This window comes from Varroa destructor, unplaced genomic scaffold (assembly GCF_002443255.2).
Source record: "Varroa destructor unplaced genomic scaffold, Vdes_3.0 BEIS01000004.1, whole genome shotgun sequence".
NCBI classification, from domain to species: Eukaryota; Metazoa; Arthropoda; class Arachnida; order Mesostigmata; family Varroidae; genus Varroa; species Varroa destructor.
In genome coordinates, this window is record NW_019211457.1 from 4,261,802 (window position 1) to 4,280,111 (window position 18,310).

General features: G+C 40.2%; 1 protein-coding gene and 1 long non-coding RNA gene across 5 annotated transcripts; one reads left to right on the plus strand and one right to left on the minus strand.

The window, feature by feature from the left end:
* The first annotated feature begins 107 nt into the window (after positions 1-107).
* On the plus strand, positions 108-17,081 carry rho-5 (rhomboid-5). 2 transcript variants are annotated; one of them, XM_022801732.2, is made up of 7 exons: positions 108-1,467; positions 7,967-8,207; positions 8,523-8,672; positions 9,840-10,031; positions 10,832-11,143; positions 11,737-11,832; positions 12,985-17,081. In XM_022801732.2, the coding sequence occupies exons 1-7, from the start codon at positions 1,304-1,306 to the stop codon at positions 14,020-14,022; spliced, it is 2,193 nt and encodes a 730-aa protein (XP_022657467.1). In that variant the 5' UTR covers positions 108-1,303; the 3' UTR covers positions 14,023-17,081. The 2 variants fall into 2 exon arrangements, with proteins under 2 accessions (XP_022657467.1, XP_022657468.1); XM_022801733.2 differs by lacking the exon at positions 11,737-11,832 and having other exon boundaries at positions 109-1,467.
* Positions 7,402-18,292, minus strand: LOC147755752 (uncharacterized). Of its 3 annotated transcripts, none has more exons than XR_015327421.1 (4): positions 17,998-18,292; positions 11,666-17,885; positions 10,602-11,033; positions 7,402-9,908 (listed from the first exon to the last, which is right to left on the minus strand). It is a non-coding gene; the product is annotated as an uncharacterized LOC147755752 (long non-coding RNA). The 3 variants fall into 3 exon arrangements; XR_015327420.1 differs by having other exon boundaries at positions 7,402-9,038; positions 9,785-9,908; positions 10,602-17,885; XR_015327419.1 differs by having other exon boundaries at positions 10,602-17,885.
* Between the last annotated feature and the right edge of the window lie 18 nt (positions 18,293-18,310).

Consider the following 18,310-nt stretch of genomic DNA (forward strand, 5'->3'; position numbering starts at 1 on the left):
CAAATCCTCATTCCTATCGATTATTTATACAATAATAACGAGTAATAGGCGCCAGTTGCTCGTGGCGTCTGCTTGGCTTCGCGCCTGCTCATTCACCGAGTAGCCACCGCGATCTAGTGTTTAACAATGTATTACTGAATGAACTATTCCTCTATGCGTACGCAATATGCAGTAGCAAATAGACCCCGTCTATTATTGGGTTAAAAGAGCGAAACAAGTGAGTTCTGCTCACGGCAGCTTGGCTCTCAACGAGAAGGGTGTATTGTTATTACTGACGATTGTATTGCCTACCGTGAGTGGTGGGCGATGTTGAAGCGTTCGAACCGAGGAGCAGTGGAGTCCTGCAGACTCGGAGCGCCACTGTGAAAGGACAGCAGCGTAGTAAATGGCTGCGCTCCGATTGCATGAACGAGCTGTTGTGATTCGGAGTAATCAACACTCAAAACGAAGCTCGTGCGGGGGCAGTATCGCGATTTAGTACTCGTGTGGTTGTTTCTGGATGAGGTATCTACCCCCAAAAACAGTCGCTCTGATTGTGTAGTTGGTCAAAGCTAGGGAGACACAGATTCGCTTGCAATTGTCGCCCACATATAGAAAGCACCATTTGGTTGAGTCATTGTCTTTTTTCTATTGACGTGATTCTCACTGGTAATTTAGAATTATCGTAGTTGTGGTGATAATAGGAGTAGTAGGGGCTGACCATTTCAGTACGCGATTAAACTTTGTTGACTGAGTAACTTTTTTGTCAGTTACTCGTTCAGCTGGTTCACCCAGGTAAACTGCTGCCTGTCCACTTAACTTTTGACACATAATTTTACGTCTTTCACCAGCTGTTTTGTGCTCGGCCACAAATTTTTTTGTCGGCCACACAGACTGAAACAGAATGAGTGGATGCGTATCGGCAATTATATATTGAAAAGAAAAAAGGAAATATATCTGTTTACGGTTTATTGAGTGTAACCCTCAACACAGACCAGAAAAGTAAGACAAAGATTATCGGTATACTCTAGTGACCTGTGAAGTGACTGTCTCCACACCGCAGCTGACTTAGACCGTAACCTTTTAAGATTTGGGAGCAAATTGTATACGATTTGCCTTTCGTCGAAATCCGAGAGCGACTGAAAAGTAAGGGTAGACGTAACAGTGCCGCGCAAATACCGTAGGGGAGGGGGGGGAATACTTTACATAAGAATCGCGGACTCAAGTAGATACAAATTACGATAGTGGATACAAGCATTAGGGATAACTGTTAGCGGCAAGGTGTGCGGGTGTTTATCCAGTGAGTGACATTATCTGAAGAATCATGGTAAAAGATCGAGCAGACGAGGCCGTCACCCCAGTTCAAACGGGGTCTGGAAATGGCGCATCTGTTGGAGCAGGAGGCGGCGGCAGCCGTGCAGGCGGGGGATCAGATCCTCCGTCCAGGGAAGGACTTCAACTAAGCAGATCGCTTCGCAGGACGGTCAGGTATGTATAACACAAGTTAACTAAATATGACGGGATATTTTCTAGACTGGAGACAAAACACACACCGCTTGATAGATCTTTAAAAGGAACGTTCGATCGGCATTGAATCGTAAACAGCAAGATAAATTAATTTAAAACTATTAACTAACCCATTAACGATTAACTAACCCATATATTCATTGGATGGCTACTGAACCGAGCAAACCCTGAAGATCTTGATGGGCCTAAGCATATTACCAAAACATTTTCACATGGAGTTAAGTTATACACTACATATATGTATTATTGATATGTGTCCAAGTCCATTTCCAAGTCGGTAATGAAATGGCAGATTAAAAATAATTCAATCAACAACTTTTGGAAAATATCGTAAAGTCGGCATTCATATTGCACAGAAAGGTAGTTCTCTTTGTTAGATGACTCATTTAAGGTGCACCGAAAGCAGTAGCTAGTTGGTACCATAGCAGTAAGTGAACGGCTTACGTTAACAGTATTTCGATTTTCAATGTATCGAGTTCAGCGTAGAAACGACGGTGATGATAACAATAATAATCATAAGCATCTCTGTTATGTCGGAAAATTTCGTGGTGAAAAGTATAGTTTTATACTTACGGGATGTATGCGTGTTAGACAAATAACGCGGCGTTGTGGTTTAACCGAAGAGTGGATTGGTTAGAAATTGTGTTGCTTCTACTGTCTAATGGAAGTGAATATGTTTGTTATGTTCGAGTTTGAATTTCTTTTTCATTTTGGCAGAAAAATCTACACATTTATCGCATACACCATCTCTATATATTAATATGTAATTAGATAAACATTACCAAAACCATTTTTGCTCGTTCAAAATCTACTTATCTACAAAGAAGGAACAAAGAGACCAAGTTACGATGTAAACTACCGAGTCCCGTATTGATTACGAAACCTTTTTAAGTCGAAAGTATTTCAAGTGACATTTTCAATACAAATTAGTGAAGACAATGTAATGGCGGCACAGCTCTAGCGGACTGGTATATTCGAAGTGAAACTGTTAATATTAATTAAAAGTTGACCTGAAGATGGGCTTCCCATGAATCTTCTACTTTGCCCTCGTAATGATACTGTGTATTTGCTTGCTAAACTAAAGCACACAAGAGGTAATCCGTCTTCAAAGCTAACTCTATATATTTTTGGTTTTGCACTGAAAGGGCCGTCTGAGACAGTCCGTAAGTAGGGCAGTGCCGGGCACAACAGTCAAACAACTGAAGTACTGCTTCAGGTTGGCTTGTTTAATATGGTTAAACTTATAAAGAAAAGAAAATTGATTAAAAAACATAAGTGAATGCAATCGATTCTGTTGGATATGCCTTCAATCAATTCCTACCAACGATACAGTCTATGCAACCTGTGAATAGAGAAAATTATAATATTGACATTTTCTCTCATCTCTGCATCTGTAAATCTGATTCTGGAATAGGTCTTTCTGTGGTGAACAGAAAGGTCAAATTTGAACGGCCTTAATTTGGTAATAGCAGACATAACTTAGCGGTAGGTACTTCCTATATTTGTAATGTTTTTTACAAAATTTCAGCATAGACCATCTGTCTGTCAATTTGTCCACCGGGTTTCGTATATGCACCAAGTATTGATGAAGTGGCATATGACTATTCACTTAAAAGAGCACAGGTGTAGCCACGCAGAAGGTTCCGCGATAGCGCAGTGGGCTACGTATTTGTCTGCTAAACTTACGAACACTTACTGCTGTAGACTCGCATCGGGCCGTAGACACTTCGCTTCGTGCTTAGGGGAGCCAGCCGTCTCAAGTAATGCCCAACGGCTTGAGTACCGGACGTAAAACACGAAAAATATAAGGCGTAGGCACGCGGGCCTATTCGATCACTATAGTGAGATTTGGTTCAAATTATTTTCTCACTTGAGTTTTATCATTTAGAAGCCCACCATCTTAGCATGTGGTCAATTAAATTTAGGTTATATTTAGATCAATTTAGACAATGAGCTTAAGACGCGTTCCTACATAGGACACGCAAGCCGAAATAACACCAAAATGCATCTATGTATTTAAAGAGAATTTGGATTTGCAATAATTAAAATATAAGAAACAATCAATTTGTAACTAGCTCAACTAGATTATTTATTTTCCACACCATTAGGTCATAGTGAATCCAATATCTTACTTCTAACATCGCCAGCGCCCTATTCAGTGCTGTGAATTTCCTATTTCGTATTCTCGTTACAATTGAATCACAATAGCAGTATTTTCGTTTCTAGTCTCCATTAACGTAATCGCATCTTTTCAATGAACCAAATGTCACTACTAATCCATACCAGCCGTGCGGATTCTCACAACTCCATTTAGCTTTTACCCATTTAATGGACCATTGTCTATAGTGGGGTGCACTGACTTCCTAGTTGTGCTCGTTCTATAGCCCAGCCCAAAGATAAATATTGCCACTTCGATGGCACCAAGAAAGAAGTTGCATGTGCCCGTCTTCCATAAATCTGTGCGTAACAAACGCTCACGTAAGTTAATAGTGCAGCGTACCTATGTGATAGTCATCAGCCGCAGATAAAAAAGCCAATATAACGCCAGCCAATGTCACTAATATTTATAGGAACGCAACCAACCATTTTTAAAATGGAAATAGGATGACGCTGATATGCCGCTCACTTTTAAGTGTGAGCAATAGCCTATTAAATGATTGACTACGAATAATGTCGGTTGAATTTTTGAAGGATTAAAGCATCGTGATGTATGTGTATTATTATACGTATATTATATTACGGGGCGATCGGGAAATTAGTGGCGCTTGTCTATTGCTTATGTTGCCCTTAAATGGAAATTCAGGTGCATTAACTTGCATTTGCTGAAGGAGACATTTAAGGATGTATTTACACAATGTCCAGTGACACTGTTACTTGCTTAAAGGGTGCGACTTTACCACCCTAAAACGCCCAGAGGTCATGTTCAGATACCTTTTTCAAATTTGCGAATATTTATTTTATTAAAGTTAAAATCCAAATAAATCGTGAGCAAAAAAAGATTCAAAAGTAACCCTGACGTAAGCAATGTTGGAGAGTGTAGACCGGTTAGTCTTGCTTAAACCCATCCGACAAAAAATTCAAGAGGTTGTAATCTTGGACTGACAATAGGTCAAAAGTCAAAAAACCCAAGAGTACAAAACGGTCAGAAAACTCAGGTGCCAGGAATTATCTGCGCAGCTAAATTGACGAATATCTTCTCGAAGCAACCTGTAATATCTGCATCAAAGTTTTGGGATTATGAGAGATGATTTTCAGCGTTCTGTCAGTACATTTCCGAACTGTCAATCTAAGCCTTACTGTAGACCTTTTGTTTCGTCTTCTGATTCTTCGAAAGCCGCAGGCAGACAGGGTGGCTTGCAGCAGTATAAACCCTGGATGTTGCTTAAGCAAGTAGGTCCGTAATATAAATCTAAAATCGGTGTGAAGACATACGATCATAGCTAGTTTTTGCTCACATATTAAACACAAGGCCCCTTCGGTGAGCTTATGGTTCTGCTCTAGGATCTGTCTCTTTCTAACAGAGAGGAACAGTAAAAGAACGTATACCAAACGACAAACACAACACAAGAATGTACCCCAATCTATTCGAAATATTTTATACGGATGTAGCAGACCTTCTAGATATAATCGATTTTTACTACTTCTCAAACAATGCAGTGTTGTCTAAGCTGCTATAAAAACAACAGTAAGGCCATGAGAAGTATTAGAGAATAACTAATTTATTTAACCGAAGTGACTTTATGTCGTTATTGTCGTAGTATTATCCCAGCTATGATCATGACTCACATTGAGTTCTTTCCACTAAGCTGCATGGTTAATGGACGAACGTTGTGTATTGTTGGTTGACTTTGTTTACTTCTGTGATATCGACTTTGACTGATAACTTTTAGTATGGCAAAATGGACAGCAAAGACGTAGGCTTATATGAAATTTGCCGACACTCTATAATATTCAAATCGAACACGCATTTGTCAACACGCATTTGTCATAAGAGTTCAGTGTTATGCTGCGTAAGTAATACATTTTATTTTATAGACATTACAAAGTATTCCTTCAAATAGGTGGTATATGCTGAAGGGTCGGATTTTCAAGTTGATTGTATAGCAGTTAACGTTTTTACTAGAGTTGAAATATTACTCAGAACACATTACACAAAACTGATTGTAACAGCTTCGAATAGAATTATGACAGTGTGTAATCTCCTTTGTTCATAATAAAAGAAAAGGCGAGGAAAGCGTACACACCTCAGAACGAAACGTCACGATGAACGAATCGCATATCAATGAGTAGCGAATGAAAATATCAGAAAGAAATTTATGATTGGTTGCGAGCAATTGGTATCTGAGGGTATATAAGTTATGCTATAACTTGCATGTGCGTCCAGTAAAACTGCTACGCAATAGTAAACTCCGTTCCTTTAACCTTGCAATAAATACTACTAGATAAATTTAAGTTTTGGATCGAGTAGTTTCGTACACGCAGGTGTAACTGCGTAAAGTTCCGGTGACGCGTGAGACAGTACAGAGGATGCTGTCAAGCACGAGTTTTACGATAGTTGTGGGCGAAAGTCTCGCTATTCGTGAAAAACGTTTTACGGAAATCTTTCTTATAATAAAAAAATACTTCCATAGAAAAGAAAGATTGAGCTAGAGCTAAAACGACACACATGAAGATTTTGTGCCTACGAGGTCTTCTATTCGCGCTTCACAGCTTCCATAAGAATGTTCAAAAACACACTAGAATCGGCGCTCCAGGTCAAGCGTCAACTTAAAGAGGTTGCATTGTCTTCGAGATTACTTATATCCGACAGTTACTGAGTATATAGACCACTTGGATTCAATCACTGTTTTTGTTAGCATTGGTAAGAATTAGCGTAGCCGACTGCTCAAAAATAAACCGTAACTCATTGAGTGCCAGTCATCGGAAGACCTGGCGCTCTGCTCGGTGAGTCATTGGCCTTCTTAGCCAATACCACGACAAGGCGTGCTCCTTTTATATAGGCACCTGCATCACTCCTAATGGCTATGCAGAACTCATCGCATCGTTAGAGCGAGGAGTTAAACAATGATATCATTAGTCTTATTAGTCCTATTTGCAACCATAGTGACCATCCTTTACGTAAACCTTTATAAGATGCATATTTGAGAAGAAAAAAAGTGATATAATATACAATAAGGTTGTAATAAAAGCAGCAACTCGTAGCGTGAAAGTTTTGCAGTTGAGCTCGGAGCTATGTGGTAACCAGCGTTATACCAACCATAATGCTCGCTTGGGTCGACACCTGTCACCCAATCCATGGTAAAATATTACCACAGTGATGTCTTTGTTTGTTCCGTTCAGTCCCCAGGAACTATTCGTCATCGTACCAGCTAGAGGGCTTTAGATCATTGACAGTATAATCTGCCAACGTGCCGGTGCGGTATTTCTTTCTAGTATGAAACGCGAAATACAGCCCATGGCTAAACAAGGGCATTAGTTAAGGATCAAACGAGGATACCTCAACTCGTGAATTTCAGATTTTCAGATCTTGACCACATCTGAAGTTGCTGAATAATTAAATCAGTAAATAGATTATAAAGCCAGTAAATGAGTGTGTTGTAATAAAAGCTAGCTTTACACGGTCATTTCTAGTTTACGGTCAGTCCATTCGTATGTTATGTTATTATTGGCTTCACCAGCTCTAAGCGAAAAATTTGTCAGGTACAGGCGATCTGCCTCAGCTAAACAAATGCAAACTAATCTGCTTGAGGATAATAATAAAATCAAAGCTATAGGCCACAACTTGTTTTACCTTCAGTCTTCGACAAGAAACTCTAGCGGGAAATTTGTATGAAATGTTCGCTCAATGAATGTCTCGTGTAATGTACATCCCCTAGCAAAAACCTGGAACGCGAATCCGATCAGTTCTAAGTTAAGAAGCTTTTATTCCGTAACAAGGTTACAAATTGCTGTGCGCAGGACGACAAAGAGGATCCCGGGTGCGGTAGTTAGCCGTCACAGTAATTAACGAGAAAACACGTAATTTGTTACAGGTTTTACACAGTCCATTTAATACAGGCAAATTTATTCTAGTTTATACGAATAGATTTACATAGATAACACTGTATGCGTGGCATCAAACAGTTCTACAATACTGCTAGTAATAGGGTGTATAAGAAAAGACGTAAGGGGCTAGCAGAACTCATAAACACCGTTTACCTAATCACGCATCCAGGCAAGGCTTTATTTCGGTTAGGTTTCTTGGTTAGGTTTGCTCCGAACCTTTCGTTTGTGCTGTGACTGAATAACGTTAAAATAGTCTGTAAACTATTTCATCCGGAGGCAGTGGAATTGCTTGTATAGTTTGTTGCCTTCGTTGCCGAAGTTGCCGAACGCAGTGTATTACACCAAGAGATAATCCAGTACAGTCTTGTTACCCTGAATATATCTGCGAATCAGTTTATTCCGCGTTTCATTACAGCCAAGTCAAGGAAGAAGCGCAGGACTTTCTTCTACTGACGGAACAGTCGCGGAGTAAATTAAAAGAGAGGCGACGTTCAGTACTGTCCAAACGCTACAATCTCAAAACATGTACACCCGATACAACACCAAAGCTAACAAAGCCATCGGTGCTCCAACTCGTTGTCGAAGGCTGTCAGAAGCTCCAGAAGAAAACGCGCAGTATCATGGGCCGTGAAACACCAACGGAAAAGCAGTCTGAGGTTAGTAGCATCATATATTAGGTACGCTGCGAAGTGTTCGGTCCTGTTAAAGCCTGCTATAACATCTGTCTCGATTATCGAATCGAGCCAATTCAATTAACTGATGCATCTTTGCAATCGAGAGACTTTAGCAAGTTAGCATTTACGCAGGTAAAAAGCGGATATTTTGAAATAAACAACTTCTCATTTGATCTGGTCCCTTCAACTTTTGACTAGCGATAAGACGTAGCCCTACAGCATGTAGCTGGTTCGTCTATCTAATATAGGACAATATAGGATATATTGTTTCATTGTTCGGTTTCAATCCTTTCACAGATTGCCATGTACACGGCGCCGTTGGCGGAACATCGGATGGCCTTGTTCCCCGAAAGTAGGAGGATACGAATGCAAGCCATGCTCCGACCGGAACTCGAGGGGCGAGCGCTATTAGATAACCTTATCGACGTACCCACCGCAGACGACGAGGTGAATTGCGACGAAATTAGACTACCAGTTGATAACTAGCCACGAATGAGAAGCTAGAATAACCTGCATTTCCGGTGCATGCCTTCGTGCGTTTGCGTCCACATATGCATTCAGGGGGCTAATTCTTAACCGTCGCACGTCATTTGCCAAGAAGACAGTGTGCTAGTAATAACTCGCACTAGCTATTGCAACTGAGTTGACAATTCGCCGCCTGAAGCGAAACTCGCCAGCAACTATTTTAGACGTTCACGTTACAGCTTAGTCGACGCAGTCATTACTCCAATAATGTGGGCCCTGTCGTTGCCATGAGAGCCTGTAGTTTGTCGTCGTTTGAACTCTTTCAATGCGCATGTGAAGTCAATGTGCCTTATTTGTGTACAGATAGATGATACGCTATTATAATAAATTAGAATATATTTTGTTAAAGACAAACACTGTCAGTTAGTCGAGCTATCGGCAGTTCTGTGATTGATTGTTCAACTTGACACAATCTGTTAACGCGAGTCATTATTATTGTTGGTTTAGTTGTATTCACGAATGTTGTTATTTTCTATCTAGATTTCAGCACCAATATGTGAGATTCATTTGTTCAGCTTTATCTTAATTTGTTTTCTGTGTCTAAGGTTTCCTTCATTCAGAAATAGCGTTATGTATCTACCTATGCTTTTCAAGTAAAGACGAGCTAATCTAGGGCGGATTTTAGCTCAGTATTGTTTAATCATGCTGCGATAATGGATTGATTGGCATAATATTTGAACTGTTTTTTTACGAATCTAAATACTTACGTAATCTAACATTGTTCGTTTTGAATAGAGATTCGAAATGTTTTAGCATGTATTCATCATTCAACGCTTTGCTCTGTTTCCCACTAGGCTTTTTCCGTGAATTTGAGTTTGAGATGCAAGACCCATTGAATCCTTTTTTAGTAAGCTGAGTTGAGTTTATCCGTGTTATGCTGTCATGCCACAATTATTTCAACTGTGGAAAATCTAGATTTGTCCATGTTTCACTAAGGCAAAACAATACACTATTTTTTGCGTCTACTGTCTGAAAACTATCTGGCATGTGTTTGTGTTGGTTCCTCACTTTCTCGGATTCACTTTGATACTTACGGCCCATGTGTCCTTCAGGTTGACGTGTGTCTAATTGTCATATTGTTGTTTTCAGCCTGATTCTGCTACAGGGCACAGTAAAGGAAAAAACTGGCTTTGGTGTAGAGGGACAGCTCCTGAGGACCTGAAAAAACAGAAGCGTCAAGTGAGCGTCACGCAGGGCTTGAAAAAATTTCTTCAGATGCAAACTGTAGACGCGATTGAGTATCGGCCTATTTTCACCTACTATGTCACCGTAGCACAGTTAGTAAGTATACGCGAAAATTTTTTGAGTATTCGTCAGTACTATGGGAATCTGTATATAATTTTCCACGGCATTATCCTTTATTAGATATGTGTTGTTGAGGGTGGTCCTTTTTGCCAGTTTGCCTATATTTTTGTTTTAAAGGTTATTATGGAAATTTCGTTTACGGACATGGGGCCTCATATCTAAGCTGTGGGCATAATATCTATCTACGAGATATAAACTAGCATTTCCTAACTGCAATAGCACCCACTAAGTTTAGACCTTATCTTGTTCTTGGTTCTGCGTTGGTATTGGCTGAAATTAGCTACTTCGACTTCTATTTATTTGAAAGTGGCTTTTTCATTGCTTTTTTTAATATCGACCTTAAAGAGACCTAATTCAGGTCTGTTAGTAGAACGTCGACTTGGCCGACTCGAACTATGAACATCGTCGAGCCATTGATCAAAGGCCGGCTTCAATCTGACGAATAGATCAAGCGAGCATTTTGTATTTACTGCTCTCACCACTATGTTAATTTATGATGACTATCTACTTAGGTAACGACGACAAGAGAATTGAGTGACAACTGACCGTCGTTGATGTAACGTGCATCTGCCGTTCATAGGCTCCTTTCCAGGCTGCTTTCAGACACAACAATCTGTACAAATTACGTTCCCCAACAGATAATGTACAGTTGGAAAACCACTCAACATTAAAAAAAGCCCTGTTTTTTTGCCTCGGATTTCAGACAGAAAATTATTCCATAGACCACTTATTAACCATTGTTATTTACTGTGGCTACTGCAAACTCTCCGTTTAAGTTGATCCTGGTCTTCTCTCTGAGCATTTACGGTTTCGGACCGTGGGGCTTTACGAAGGAACGCAGGGCCAATCTTGTGATGGTGACATCTTTGACCCTTGAAAACGTTGACGTTGAGGAGCCGCAGAATATTTGGTTCGGGAACCGTGAGGCAGACCTCATTCATCTTGGTGCACGATTCACACCGTGCATAAGGGACGATCCTGGAATTCGGGCCGAAATCGTACGTGATGTTAATCGGGAACGGGAAACGGCTTGTTGTGTACGCCATGATAGATCGGGATGTGTACAGACGCAAAAGGACCAGTGTTCGGTATGGCTCAATAAAAAGCGCAGCTTTGTTTCGACTATTTTTTTATGTAACGAATAATCAACAACTTTTCCAGCGCCCAATCCTTGGTACAGTTGTTTTCACGGGCATCGTAACTTGAGATATCATGTACTGAAGTAGTCTTAATATTATGGACTTCGCTTTTATTTGTATGTAGCATGATGTTACATACAAGATGAAGTTTTCTCGTAGATATTCCTGCTTAAAGCCGGCAGGGGCAATTAGAAATGAATATATATATAGACAATATACAAATTATAGACTCACGAATAATTATTGCTGCAACTCACTGCACTAAACAAACAGTTGAAATGCTGAAGGGAAGTCTCTAGCCAATCTCAATAGGCTATTGGCAGTGAAAGCTGATCTGGCGATTCAACAAACGGTTCGTTCTGTTATTTCTAATCTTTGAGTGAAGAATGAAAAGCAACAGGTACATTACTGATTAATTATTGCATCCATATATGAACTAGGTGACAGGTGATGTCTGATGGGCTAACTGACCTTATTATCTTGACACTGGTTGCGATTTTGGTCTCTTTGTGGGTTGATACAATTTATCTTCTGTGTGCAAGTCTTCGCTTGAGGGATCTGTATCTCCTTCAACTTCGTCATCGTCTGCTGCGGCCCTATCTAGTATCCCTCCGCCAAACGTCAGCAACAGGCACAAGGTGAGAGGCGATGAGGTGATGCAGAGACAAGAGGACTGCAGCTTTCTTGAGCCAGTGTTGAAGATCTAGTTTGCAAACAATCCCATCATACCCTTAGCTTGTTTTTTTTTGCTTCACCAGCACTTCGCACTAACTTGCTTCGAAGATTTGAAGTGGGAACGGAAGGCGAAAAATCACGGCGAAGCTGTAATGGAGCTATCTATTTATAGTACAACTACGGAATCAATAAACTGCTTGACTATGGCTGGCATTTAAAATGACGACATAAACGCCTTAAGCCGTTCGCCAGTCGGGACTCACGCACTGTTTTTATATTTCGGCGAATCACAACGCAGCGAAGAGGCAAATAACAAATAATAAAAGTGAATACAACAAGCATCCGAACAATGTGATATTTACTGAACTTTTTCGTTCGCGTTAATAGCATCCTTGTAACAATGAAAAGATTTATTCTCGTGTTTTACTTTCTCCTCATCCAGAATGGAAAAGGAGTGGCCAACACTTCGGACAATGACGAAGTAACTGTGATATTTGTCAATGGCCAATGAAGCTGTGCAGACGTTCGAATAGCATGATAGTCCTGAAAATAACAGCCGTTACGAATTTTATTTGCCATCCGACAGGTCGGTATCTGCGTTCGATACATGACCCAATCCTGGATAATTAATTCGTTTTAAGCCCGACGTTCCCGCATGGTTTCGTTTAGGAATGGTAACCACTAGTGAATGCTAATCAAGCAAACGATCATTGAAGTATGCGTGCCGACGACATTAATATCAATTCATGTTATTTGTAGTATCTGTAGCTGGAGTGTTTCAGAGCATGTTATTTAAATTTGACTGTCGATGCGTGCGCCTGTGTACAAGAGCAGCATTTGTAGCAGAGTGTACTTCAATCTTTTTTCTTCCTATATTTAGTCGTCTTCAAGCGAAATCCTAGCGGACCTCACAAATGTACTACAATTAAACCTATGCTAGTGTCTTGTGTACTGTCAGAGGAAACTGATTTTGTGGTCAACTAACGGCTATTTTCATTATTTTTTTTTAATTTGTGTTCTCTTTTTTTACCTTTTTTTTTTACTTGCTCTAATTATATTCCCGTATGATGGCAATCTACGCTTTCGTGCCACCTTGGAATCATACACTGGTGCAGGAAAATCTATCGACGTGGCACAGAAAAATTCATCACGGCAGCCTCGTTGGGTCAGTCTGCGGCCAGGACCCACGCTACTGCAACGAGCCCGCTTCCATTGAACCCTATCGCTGGCCTGAAGATTTCACAAAATGGCCAAAATGTCGTAAACAGCATGTACCCTCATCTGTTCGAGGAAGCGGAAGCGGCGCTGGCGATCTATCGGCGACTGGCGATGCTCATATGGCTTGCCAGGTCGTTGGTCGACCTTGCTGTCTTGGCACGTACGGCCAATGCGAAATCACCACAAGGGAGTACTGCGATTTCGTGCGAGGCACATTTCACGAAGAGGCCGCTCTTTGCTCACAGGTCTCTTGTTTGTCGGATGTCTGCGGAATGTTTCCGTTCATTAGGTCGCCAGATCGTCCCGACCAGTTTTACCGACTAGTGACATCGTTATTCTTGCACGCTGGCATCATTCATTTCGCGCTGACGTGCTTTCTTCAGATGCGGTGGATGCGTGACGTTGAGAAGATCTACGGACCACATCGGATCGGCACGATCTACATGCTGTCGGGGGTTGGTGGAAATTTGGCATCGGCTAGCTTCGTACCGTATCGCGCTGATGTTGGCCCATCAGCTGCGCTCTTCGGCATCATGGCCATATTCATCGTCGAACTTTGGGAGATGTGGGACGAAATCGCAGATAAACGCCGAGCCGTGTGCCATGCGGTTGCGCCTATTCTTGTTGGCCTTGTGTGTGGCTTCACGCCGTGGACCGACAACTTTGGCCATGTGTTCGGACTTATTATCGGTGTGGTGTTGGCCACTATGCCTCATGGGGCAAATCATGGCGATGCCAGATTTCTCAGCCGCCGCTGGTTCTTCGGCCTAGTTACACTAATCACCATCTTTTCGGCGCTTACAATCTGGTTTTATTACTTCCCGTATCTACAGTGCAGCTTCTGCCATTACTTCACGTGTTTGCCACAACTGTTTCAGGAGGCGTGCGAAACTCATTCCGTCAACTATAAACCTCGAATGAAGATCCACTTCTAACTCTGCAATAACACTATTACGAGCATTAACGGGTACAATGATACCAACGAGAACAATTAATAACACTGTTGTAAAGATATATCTATTATAGTAATAGATAGGGTTGAGAAATAGGTTCGGGAAGTAGCATCATCAGAAATTATAAAGTGGGAAAATGTTTGATCTGCGTAACTTACGGTGTTGGCCTTTTGCTAAGCACGAAGTTCGTAAGTTCAATAAAAAAAAGAGATTAGATATTGGTTGATTAATGATTAACAGTACAAGTTGAATTTGACGACGAGCTTTGTCGTTTTTATAACTCCGGGTAAGTAGCGACCGAGAAAAAGAATCGCTAGAAGGAATATAATCTTCACGACAAAACTTGTGCGTTCCTCAGTAACCGCTCAAATAGAGAAAACACAAAAATGTAAGTGGGTGAAGGCTTACTTGGACGACATGTCACCCAATAATTAAGTGTAAGACACTTGACAGTACTCAAATACGTCGAATATAAGCAACGTGAGATCATTGTAATGTCACCGCATAAGAGCATAATAATATAGCGAACCTGTCAGAGCAATTGACAAATCGTCATTAATTGTTTTCAAAGTCTACGTACTATGTAGAAAGCAGCAGTTGCAGATGAAGATGTAAAGCAAGCTTTACTCACGGAGTAGCTGGCTAATATTAGTATGTATTTGAAACGGTGCAGCAAAGCGTGGACTTGTACTGATCAGGCTGTCTTTGAAGTCGCAGCCATTAGCGACATAACGCTAGTATCACAGAGTTACGTTTTCGTTGGGTTTAACCCTCTGTGATGCGCCCGTGTTTATTGGAACGAACGACAAATCGCTAGGCAAATGGCTAATTCATGATGAAACCGGACTATTATTTAAAAGAAACAGTGCTGCCAGAAATAGCACGCGATCCGCTAGACTTTTATGGGAGCGATCAATCATTTTGATGGACGCATGTAATTGGCTTAAACATGTGGAATTTAAAAAAATAGATTTACTTGAGGGGAACACGTACGACTATGAAACAGGCTGTTTAACTTCCTATATCCAATGGCAGCCTAATGGTATATGAGTTGAAAAATGAGCGCACGGAAGACGTAAGAGATATCGTGATTATCTAGTCAAGAACAAAAAGAAGTATATTTGAAGTAGTGACGTAACGACGAGTGAGAGAACGAAAAACCTACGAATTCGGGGTTGTCGAGACCCGTTCCACCTTTTGAATTATTTACTCATATGAAATAGGTTGCGGACAAGGGTAAGGGAGAAAAGATCTGGCGCAGACACTTGTACATACGTCAAGATGCTTGAATTGACACATTCCTCTACAAAGAAAAAAAAACAATGGACTGTGGAAGCAAACGGGCCAGGGTTGAAGATTTTGTAGAACAAAAAGTTGATACACACTGTGCGGGTAACAGCGGTTTGCGGTGGTCAGTGGTTAACTTTCGGTAAGCGATTCTTAATCATAGCTGGCTTGCAATCATCGAATCGATTATGTGTTACATAGACTCTCTTTGTTCAGTAGCTAACGACCGTTATGCAAAAATGTTTGTTAGATTAAAAGAACTCGTTTTAGCCGAAGTTCGGCATTAAGGAAAGCATTATATAGGAAGTGTGTTCCTTATATTTTTGAAAACGGCAATGTACTATTATTGTTAAAAATTTTAGATTTACCATTCATAAATTATAGAGGACGTTCTAGTTTCATTCCTTTCCTACGTGTTAGATAAAAGACAGACGAAACTAGCAAGAAACACACCTATGAACATATGGATAAATATGGATGTAAATAAAATAATGGAAAAAATCGGACGCCGAAAGACGGTAAAATATATCAGAACAACTTTTGATTTAATAATAAAAGCTGCAAAGCACTGCCGCCAAGGCAGGCTCCAGCAAACAGTCACCAGGCACAAATATAATTATACAATGTGTTCGGGATAAATTCAGACAGGAGCGATGTTACTTCTTTAAAAACAGCATCTAAATGAAAACAGATATTGAGGTGATTTTTCTGCATCTGCTGACATAGATATTTGCGATGGACGTATTTAATAGACGTAACTGCCATTTGCTTCAGTCACAGGTTTAACTTAAGACCTGAACCGGTCACAAGTTCAAAGATGCCTCTGTTCAATTATCGAAGAGCTTTTAAATGTTATAGTAAGAGTAAGTGCAGTGATATCGGTGCCGCTATGCTCTTAAGGCGTCGCTCATACAAGCCATGTGCAAAAAATTAGCCAACCTACTTTCTGAGCTCACAGTAAGCCAAATATTTTAAAAATATAAAGCTCAGAAAAGGCCAAAAAAAAGAGGAATGTAAAAGGGCGCAAAGGGTTCAAAAACAGCCATTAATGATTACTGGCAATATCAATTTACAGTACAGTACGACTTACTATAATATAATACGCGCTATAACGATAAACTAACAACGGCTGAGCCATCAAAAGTGTTAGTCTCTATTTCCAATACATAGTTTTTCCCCGTTGCACAGCTTTCTAACAAAAAGGTTCTCCATTCAAAACTAGCCACTATTCTTTGCATTATAGCTGCGAGATCATAAAAAATAGCTTTTTGAGTCATCTTGGTAAATTTTCGTTTAGTTCAATTTCTATCATGGGTATTTTTATCTGCCTTATGGAAATTTTTCCTATGAAGATATCCTGAGAGGCCCCGTGAATACAACAATGAGGCGAACGGTATCGATCGCTTATTTTAGGTAACTAATAAAGCTTATAACCTTGGTCGCAAGTTGTCCAGTGTGAAGACATTAGAAGCTAGCTGACCTTCGTTGACAAGTTCAAGACGAGCCTACTGCCTTTGCCATTGTAGGTTTATGATTTTGTTCAAAAAAAGCGATCTTTTTTAGGTACCATAAGCAGCGGCTGTTGTAGTTTATCCCAAGCACCCTGTATAACTGAACACGCGAACGACACGAGTCCCCTTTGGTTTGTGTATAACGAATTGTTCTTTATTTGCATGTACATGACTTTATAAAATATTGAATGCGAGAGCTTAAACGAAAATTGGAGGAATAAAGTTGAAAATGTGTATACCATTCGTAGACCGTGTTGTAAATAATTGGGCACCCTCGGTACTGGTCGAGAAGACAGCTAGCTCTTTGATTGCGATGCTAAATATTAGAGCGTAGGGCAAACATGAATACACAAGCAAGCAAACTACAACCTACTTATACTTCGTCTTTTATTAGGGTCAATTTATACATTTCGTGTATGTTGCTAAGAAAGATTGTCAGATTGCTACTAGACTTACTGAACCATCGAGGATTACGATGTTTAGTAAATTTGTGCTGTAGCCAGTTGATTATCAACTGGCATTTCTCCTTCTCTTCTTTTTAACGTATTAGAGTATGTGTTACAAAGCACTGTTATTTAAGTAAGCCAATACACGTTTAAATGATACAGCGAAAAAGAGGATAGACTAAAAGCTGTCGTAATACGTTCGAAATAGTCTATCTCTGGACATTTTACTAATTTACATCACGCTTGCGCTTGCATAGACACAACAATTTTATAGATTTCATTCTACTCTATTTTAATTCAAAAGTAATCATCGTATATCCTATATTCAATACAGGCATCTATTCTGTGAACAGCAATATATTAATAGGTTTATGTTACATAAATGTTCGAATAAAGTTTCATATAACGTACTCCTATAATCACAGATTGTGACGTCAACATATAATCCTATCACATTTTTAATGCATATATTATTAATTAATAAGCTTACGTTCCACAATGTACTAAATGTTTCGAGTTTCACGTTCGGCACCGTCATTAGACGTCTCGTCAGACAGCTGGCTGTCGGCAGAAAACGGAGTATGTCTACGCCAGGATTCGCCTATCAGAAAGTGGGTTAATCCATATAAAAATAAATAACTCTGTAAAGTTCTACCTAAAAAAGCAGTATTCGCTACGCAGAGTAGTTTCTTAACTATTGTTATGGCGCTGACCTTAAAATTACTGTGCCAGGGCGAAGTCGTTCATTTCGCTTGTCCATTAATCACATTAGTCGACCGCTTATAACATTATTAAGTTTACTTAAATCCTAATCAACAAAAATGCAATTGCCCTATACTTTTTACCAGTTTAAGTAATTAAGTCGTTAAGGATTATTTAAAACTGTTGGCTTTCATTAGAATGAAACAAGGTGTGCTACATCCGGATTCAAACGTAGACCACTAGGTATCTTTAACTTAGTGAATTGAGATCACGCTCGACTGGTCCAGTCGTGCTCTTTTAAGTATCCCGGCTGCTATTCGAATG